The 9,586-nt window shown below is 33.2% G+C and overlaps 1 protein-coding gene across 2 annotated transcripts; it reads right to left on the minus strand.

Annotated features, from left to right (window-relative positions):
• Positions 1–937: 937 nt before the first annotated feature.
• egh (beta-1,4-mannosyltransferase egh) lies at positions 938–8,064 on the minus strand. 2 transcript variants are annotated; one of them, XM_089632026.1, is made up of 3 exons: positions 8,029–8,064; positions 2,993–3,803; positions 938–2,910 (listed from the first exon to the last, which is right to left on the minus strand). In XM_089632026.1, exons 1-3 carry the CDS (start codon positions 8,055–8,057, stop codon positions 2,338–2,340), a joined length of 1,413 nt encoding a protein of 470 aa, XP_089488152.1. In that variant the 5' UTR covers positions 8,058–8,064; the 3' UTR covers positions 938–2,337. The 2 variants fall into 2 exon arrangements, with proteins under 2 accessions (XP_089488152.1, XP_089488151.1); XM_089632025.1 differs by lacking the exon at positions 8,029–8,064 and adding an exon at positions 7,226–7,328.
• Positions 8,065–9,586: the final 1,522 nt, after the last annotated feature.

Raw genomic sequence — 9,586 nt, forward strand, 5'->3', positions numbered from 1 at the left:
AAAGCGAAACGTAGACAATATCATACTTGATGAAGTAACATTTTTATTTTTTTCTTTAACTAACCCAGCATAGGTAAAATCCAATGGCAAAGTGAATGATTAAGATCAACACTGCATTTCAGTGCTTCGTACCGTGAGTGGGCACTATCCTTCAACACTGCAAATGCAGAGCTCTGGCCCATAGGGGATAAAAAATATTAAAATTGTTACTCACCTTTTTAAAAAATCTGACCCTACACCAAAATAAAAGCCCAAACTGACAAAATAGGAAAATCGCTTCATTCAAACAGAATGAACAAAAATGTATAATATGTTTACAGAAAGCTTCAACGGATTTATAACATAACCATATTTGTAACAAAACCATATTTGTAAGAAAACTTAACTCTTTCTTAACCATTGTGATTGCCGCGTGTTGGGATAGATTGCAAACAGCCAGCATTGCAAAGGTTAAATAATTCCAAACCGTCAACCTTCTCTGGCCACACTATATACAGGGTGTATCGGCACGTACCCGACAAACTTTAACCAGCTATTCCTTAGCACATTTGGAGTAAAAAATATTATGAGCACTTTGCTGTCCGGTAACATTTTTTTTTAATAAAAAAATTATTATTCATATTTTCACCACATGTCACCAATGTTTTATCCTTTGTCAAAGTTTGAAAACCCATCTGGCAATATTTTGTTCGAGTTTCGTTGAATAATGTACGTACGTACCTATGTTGGCGCGCTTTTACAATCACAACGAAATGGCACGGCACCATTCGTCTCATTTTTAACTATTATTATTTAGTGTGTACGAAAGAGCGAGGACACTTTTGACACACTTGCTAATAACCGCTGTTGAACACGAGATTCAATGCAAATGACAGTGACGGAGTGTGGATTTTTTATTTATTTTTTGATTTTAATGGAAAAAAATGTTACCGGACAGCAAAGCGCCCATATGTGTGCTGATGATCCAAATGTGCTGAGGAATAGCTGGTTAAAGTTTGTCGGGTACTTGCCGATACACCCTGTATATATTTATTTAAGATTTTAAAAATGAATTAATGAGAAATGCATAAAACTTCACAGGCATCCAAGAATGTTTATAATACCTCACATACTATAAGTGTTCAAATAATACTAGTGCACGTAATCTATACGGAAAATTTTGTGAATTCATTAAAAATAATTTGGATAAGGGTCAGGTCTTTTGGTGCTGGGCAATACAAGAACATAATATTAGACATAAACAAATTAAAAATAGAGCACATTAAATATTTAACTACAAAATATACTAACTACTAACCGGGATTCACGTCAGACATGCATGATACACAAGGAGCAACGCACATTCAAATAGAAACCACACAAACACCCCGCGATTACCCAAAAGATCGACCACTTGATAATTTATTAAAATTACTGACAGGTGCTTACACTATAACAACCTAGTTTTGATCTATGTAAACAATATCGAGGGTTGATGGATATGAAATGGGGAAACATTAACTAGACTAGTATTGTAGGGCTGACCGATCTGTCATGCTAATACTAACAGAAAGCTGAAAGGTTTCCGACTTCTCTGCTACGGGTTAACTGTGATAGCAGAGTAGAATTACCTCTTCAGTATCAGCTGCATAAACTTATTTAGTCAAAGGTTCCAACATTGAGGAATTACATTCCCGGATATAATTTTGGTATTATAAAAAATGAGTACGCCAATAAGCTGCATGTCTACACCAACTTATCCATCAACCAGTTTACTACCATTCTCATTATAATATCCACATTAATTAAATTATGCTTAATCAATCATAAATCTTTGGTTCTAACATAACTTTTCAGACTTTCATTTAAGTTCTTGAATAACGACACCTACTTTAAATGTGCTATTAAAATATAAGAAAAGATTTTACTCATTAAAATAATACTTTGTTCAAGATAAGAAAATAATAACATTATTTAAAATAGAAGGGTTAAGAAGATGTTTGAAGCGTGTGTATAAAAATACAGACAAATAATTCACTGGAAATGGCAATATCTAACATCACAGAAAATCATTATGTTAAATAATATATTGTGCAAAAAGTACTTACTGGAAGTACCGAATAAAAAATAAGTTATAAAAAGTGTATTGACAATATGAATAAACTAAACTGTTATCGGTGGCCTAGTATGTTTGTTGACAACATAAAACTTATGGTTTTTCCCAACGAACCCCCATATGACAGAGACATTCTTAATAATAACATTTAAGGGTATAGTTGATAGGGCACCACATATACAAAAGATGAACTTCAAGAAGCCAAACCGATACTGGGAGAATTCGTTGACGATATGAATAAACTAAACTGTTATCGGTGGCCTAATATGTTTATTAACAACATAAAACTTATGCTTTTTCCCGACGACCCCCCATATGACAGCAACATTCTCAATAATAACATTTAAGGGGATAGTTGATAGGGCACCACATATACACAAGACGAACTTCAAGAAGCCAAACCGATACAGGGAGAATGACTTGAGTACTCCGAAGACGTACATGTACATATTCACTGCACCGATAAAGGCACAAACTAGATCAAATATCTGCGGACACGGGATGGGGCAGACCACTGCCAGGATCACATTACTTGTGGAGAGCGGCAGGGTGACCCACGAGTAGCACGATATAGCCAGCAGGATCTTGTAGCGCAGGGAGATACTTTTGGAGTGCACCACCAGTAGGATGCCCTGGAGCCATCGCTTCCTCTGCTGGATAAAGTCCCACAGGGTGAACGGAGACTTCTCCCACATTTCTCCTTCCACGAAGTTGAAAGAGTAACCCTCTTCATAAGCTTTCATAGCAAAAAAACAGTCTTCAGCTACTGACCCATCAAGACCATTGTCGAAGGACACTTTCTTTTCAGCTCCAACCTATCAAAAACAAACATCTATTAACATACAGTCATAATGAAAACAAAGCAGAATGGCTTTCTCCAGAATGTACAATAATTACCTGAGTTACAACGTAGGATCCCTTCCAACTGAATAAGGGTTTGTGGAAGAGGTTGAACTGAAGTCTTAATTTACCCATATCATCAGCCACTCTAAAGCTGTCTGCGAGAGTGGTTAACCAATTGACCACATCCTCATTAGCGTATGTTATCAGTCCTTGGCCAAACTGATGTTTCCCGTCCATCACAAAGTTCAAAATCCCCCTCACAGAGTTTTCAGTCAGCAAGGTTTCTTCATCCAGGTGCACTATCCAATCCGAGTCTCCTAAATCATTACTGACGGAATCCTCCAAACAATACTGCAAAGCCCTGGCCTTGAATAAAGCCCCACTTTTAGTAGAGTACGATGTGGGCACCACAACCTCTCTGACCCGAGCGTGTCGAGCCAACCCTATCGGTTTATCAGTGACCACTTCAATCATAAAGTTCTTCAGGTGGGCGTTGATGCAGGTGTTCATATTCCGGGTTACATTCATCTTCACCAGGTCGGCAAAATCCCCTCGGGTCACGATTCGGATGCAAATGAATGGAGCCAAAAGAGGAGACCCTTTGAGCTGGACCTTATCAGGGAAGGCATTGTAGATAAACAGGCCAGAGAAGTTGAACAGGACTTGAGGGAGGGTCAGCAAGGTGAAGGCCCGGAGCAGATACAGTACTATAGTACCTATGGTGCCATATTCCGTCCATGGATCGATCAATGGTTTGTCCTCTGGACTCAATGCTCCAGAAATGTACTCAATGAAAAATATCACAGAGAGCAATACGATGCAGTGAAGACAATGCTTTATGTGACCGCTCCACATTTTCGTATATCTGAAACAAACAAAATTTCATATTACTAAATAAATGAATGTTTGAAAATGTTTTCAGGGTAGAATTAAAAATATAACAATTTTTATGACACAAATAACATTTACTACCAAGTAAACTATGCCAATGGCCATGGAATTAAATATCCACGAGTAACCATACATAAAGTACATGTTTTAACCGATTAAGGCATATAAAACAAGCATAATTGTTAGTTGGATCACACATACTTTGCAACCACACAAGAGGTAATTGGATACCTTTACATAAAATACTCTAGAATACTGAATCTTGGAGGGGAGGCATAATAGTATGATGCTTTCAACACATAGAAACAACAATTCTGTGTAAACAGGCAAAACTGAATATTCATGTTATAAAAACATTTTAACTCAATGACTAAATTCCAATTGATGAACTGCGGGTGAACTTATACTTGTGAATATACAACAACATGTCAATGGCAGCTGTAGAGTTTTTGTTTTGCTCTTGAACAATGAATGGTTTTTTAACAAGTATAGTACCAAAATATATCAAAATTTATAAACCTAAATAAATTGTAATAAATAAAATGAAAATGCTTGGTTTTAAATCACTTTATTGATAAATTTTACTGTCTACTGGTTTCGGTACCTCCGTACCATCATCAGGACTGTTGTGAAAAATTATATTGTTTTATAACTATCCTGATGATGGTACGGGGGTACCGAAACCGGTAGTCAGTAAAATTTATCAATAAAGTGACTTAAAACCAAGTATCGTCATTTAATTTATTTAAATTGTCAAGTCACAATGTGTTTGCTTCTTTTGAAAAATTAAATAAATTGTGTTTTCAAACAAGTTTTAGTGCCAACATTAATATCAACATCTTAAAATTTTTAATTTAAACTTCTGTGTGCAGTGACTCTTAAGTCTCGCCCTAGCCAGTGTTTCTTTTTTAACAAGTATAGTGCCTAATTCCACTTCCAAAATGAATATGAATGAAGCACTTTCTCTTTTAAATAAAGCCAAGGAAGAGATTACTGGCATCCATAGTGTCATTAGCGATCCCTCTTTAAAAATCACTGAAGATCAAATGGAAAAAATACTCAACAAACTATCTAACCTCTCCGGAACCATACCTAGGAGTAAATGTAGGAGTCCTTGAGGAAAAAGTTATGACAATTGAAAAGATCATAGAAAAGAAAGTATTACCGCGAGAAACAACGCCAATTTGTGACTTGCTCGCTGAGATAGAGGAATGCAAAGTTAGTTGAAAGGTATAGTTAATTTCTTTGATTCATTTAAAAGTGTTTACGACACAGATATTCTTGTCAATATTGTTCCCGATATTTCAGTGGAAGAGTCATCAAATATAAGCCAATTATTCATCAAAATATCAAAAAAGCATATTTTTCTTATTATTCATCAATGACATTGTTGACCAATTTAATGATGTAGAAGTTTTGCTATTTGCTGACAACTTAAAAATATATAAAAGAATACGAAATGTACATGATTCCAAATTTTACAGATTAACTTAGAACAACTTCATCAATGGGGTGAACAAAATGCATTATTTTCGAACATTCAGAAATGTCAAGTAATACGATTTTCCAAAACTCGTTATTATATCTTACATGAATAAACATTAAATTAATACCAGTGTCACAAATTCGTGACTTGGGTGTAATATTCGATGAAAACTTGACATTCATCACACACATCACATATAACTAATAGATACTTGGCTTCCTTTGCAGAACTTTAAGTCCTTAGATTGTATGAGAACCCTGTATATTTCATTAGTCAGAAGTCAAGTGGAATATAATTCACCTATTTGGTCCCCTTTGTATAAAGTTTACTCTAACAATATAGAAAGAATTCAGCACAAATTTCTTAGGTATTTAAATTTTAAGCTCAAATTCCAATTGAATACATTAATTATGTCAGTTTGATGAATCAATGCATCTAATAACCTGTCTGACAGGAGAATTATGTCCGACCTGGTTGTGTTACACAGAGTCATTAACAACGTAATTGACAGTCCTGCCATCATTGCCACTATTAAATTCCGTGTGCCGACTAGGGAACAAGACAAAATATAACATTATTCTGCAATACAAACACAAGCAACTATCAGACACACTCGCTAACCAATAGGATGCATGATCTGGGCAACAAGTTTGGGGGTACTATTGATATATTTATTGACTCCATCTATAGAATTAAGCATAATCTATACAAGCGCGCTTTGTTGAATCCTACAAATTAGAGTAGCATTGGTAATGTAGTTTTAGTGTTTTGTTTTATATGTAGTATTGTTCTAGTTTCTATATTATTTTATGTTACTGTTACATGTTTTACTAATATTGTTTTATATTCAGTTTATCAGTTTACTGATATGTCATGCTTTAAATTTTTTTGCATAATTTTCGATAGTTCACAAGGTGTACATATTCTGTTTTTAAAATCCATGTAAAAGCCCGGCTGGGGGTAAAACAAAATAAAATAAAATAAAACTTATAATGTCGAATATTTTCGATTTTTTATTATCTCAATAGAAGTAGAAAATGTCAGATACCTGGAAAAATACTTATTACTTATTATTGCAATGGTATGACTATTCTTAATCATTATTCATTCAATGATAAAGACACATTTTTAATGCGTTAATCATAACCTGATAAAAAAAGTGAACACACATTTTTTGTTGTCCTTGTGGTTTAATGCAATTCTATCATTAATACCTAACATATTACTAGTTATGCTACAGTGAGTAATGAATAATAGTCCGTATACTGTTACAACACTACACGCAGAAGTATCTGTACTGCATCTGCATGTATTGAACAATACTAATAGTTAAACATCACAAAGCACTCTTTTCAGGGTGAAATGCCTAAAACCAAAAAAAAAATAGTTAAACATCACTAAATTGTGGTTTATAGATTAAAATAGATAGTTGGCTCTTTATCAAATTGCAGTACAACAAATGTTTGGTTTATTTGCCTTGTTTGGAATATTTAAGGAACTGGGCACAGCGTTTGTCAGTTTGTTATTTGTTAAAAATTATTCAAATTAACCCTGTCAAACAAGAATATGAGAGAAGAAAGTCATTTAATTTTTTTTATTGATTTGCTAGCATTCTTTCAAGGAATGTATAAAAGAACTTCGTAAGAATGTTGTATTTGTGAATAAAAATGTAAATATGTAACATAACACAAAATATTAGTAGGTATAGAAAGAAAACAAAAAAAACATTTCCTCACCAACAAGGAAGAAAAATTCTGGTTAGAGAAACGAAATAAATGTTGGTTACCAAGTTATCAGGATCAGGATGATTTATCCAAATTGTTAAATAAAATGAATAATTATATTTTTAGGTTTTTAGAAGAAATATAGGAAAAATATTAAATAAGATAAAATTTTATTACTGTATGTACCTTAAAACGAAATATGTTGTATTCACAAAAAAAGACATTATTTTTATTCACTGTTCACTAAGGTTACTTATTTAAATAGCATCAATGTTGTATAGGGAACACAAAATACCCATAATGCTATAATAACTTTACTCACATATTGACACATTCACACTAATAAGTAGCTTAGAATGTTGTTTAATCTAACTCACACTCTGGCTTATCAGATATCAACATTATTTTAAGAGGCTTATCTTTTGCAGAGGAAGTAGGTACAAACTACAAAACGTCATAGTACAATTAGGTACTTTAAATCATATGAATCATCACTCAAAATACGCACTTCCACAGATAATATAGCTGTTGTAATAATAAGTGTGCTTTTCAAAATATTATCAAGCCATTTTCAACACAATTGATTAGAAGAATCAACAGTTTTCAATAGTATCACTAAAATAATATATCAAGGAAAGGGGGCGTGTGCTTGAATCCTTTATCGATTGTCGCAGTGATTGCTATATTAACTTTTGTATATTTTAAATGCGTATATTATGACTATAAATTTGTAGAGACTTTATTTTATGACATAATTGACACTCGCCTACCTTAAAATTCCGAGGACGTCAAAAAAGCGGGAGATCATCAAAGGTATATAATATTAATTGGCCGATGGACAATTTGTCACTTTATATATGGAATGATGAGCATGGGCGAGTTCGTTGCATTTCACAATTGAAATGGAACTTTTAGGGATACGGAACATTGGTTTTCTAGAAGAAAATCGTACATAAAGTACATGAATTCGATAAAAAATGAAAATGTACCTGGAAAAACCGTCCACACGCCGAAACATGAATCCATAGATGATAAATATTTCTTCTTTATCAACTGTCAAAAGGACTATATCGATCATAGACAATTATACCTGTCGAAAAAGAATGCTCGATGGTATTTTATATTTTATATTTCATTTTTGTCCGCCACACACGTAGATGCAATACTATTTACAAAAACCGTGTGTATCACAAATATGCATTCATGGAGGAGAATATGAAGAGAGGTTTCCGATAATTCAGACTCACTGCCAATATATTTGATGGTGAAAACTCGATTTCATACAACTGCTTCAAGTCACCCTGACCCATCCCTGACCTAATTTTGGAATGAAGCAGCCTTCCAAAACTCAAAAACCTCCTCCACCAAAGCCACTGGATTCATGTGATAATTTTGCATTTCCCCTAAATCGGGACACTGCTGTTCCATACCATTCAAAGTTACCCAAAAAGTTAATAACAATCTAAAAAATATTATAAGTAAAATATGATAATTAATTATATTTTCGTGAGAATAATTTATTTTTATTTATTTATTTAACGTCCAGAGGGCTTTTACAGGTAGGTGGTACAATTTTGATGACAGACAATTTTGAAACACGAGAAAGAAATAATAAAAATAAAATGATATTAAAAAATAATATATGCAAGAAACTAAAATAAAAAGAACAAGAACATAAATTAAAAAATACAGCGATTTGACTGGTTTACAAAAATACAACTTCCATTTAAGAATAGTGTTAAAATAAATCTTTTACGTGATCCACAAAATTCGCAAAGTTAATATTAAATATATCGACATCACCTAGTATTGGTTTCCCAAAGTGTGAAACCATTGTATTGGGGAGTTCGCAATGTAATTGCGCTTATGTGTGTTGCAGTGGAATAGTGTGATTTGTCGTGTTGTTATTGTAGGTATTCGTAAGTTTATAAATTCGCAACAGTCGAATTTAGAGTTTAGAATTTTGAATAAAAAAGTTAAGTCTTTTATTTTACGCCCGTCTTCCATTGTGTTTATTTTTAGAGTATTTAATAAGAAATTATAGTCTTCTAGTGGGATATTTAATTAAAAATTTACAAAACGTAGAATTTTTTTTTGTATTTGCTCAATGTTATTAATGTGAATTTTGTAAGAGGGAGACCAAACTACTGAGTTGTATTCAATTATGCTTCTGACTAGAGATATGTATAACAATGGTATAACTGTTTAATGGCTTGTATGGAGTTAAAGTTTTTAGTTGTTTTTAATACGAAGCCTAGTGCCATAATGCTGAAGTACCCTTTTAGGTGAGTGGTTTATTTATGCCTTTTAGCATTCCTGATGCGTATATAATAAAAAACGGTCTGTACAAAATATTTAACATTCATTTTATTAATTGTTTTACTCTGCACGGGAGATAAAATTATATTTGGGTATCCTGTTTAAAGTTTTGAACATAGCGCACATTAATATGTATATATATTTTTTTGTGTGCTGTGAAGGTACTTATTATTATGTATATATAATAGGGACTTGTGGGATTCACTAACCTCCCCACATCCTAGAATA

This window comes from Hesperophylax consimilis, chromosome 5 (assembly GCF_061612785.1).
Source record: "Hesperophylax consimilis isolate HC1 chromosome 5, BYU_Hcon_1.0, whole genome shotgun sequence".
NCBI lineage: Eukaryota > Metazoa > Arthropoda > Insecta > Trichoptera > Limnephilidae > Hesperophylax > Hesperophylax consimilis.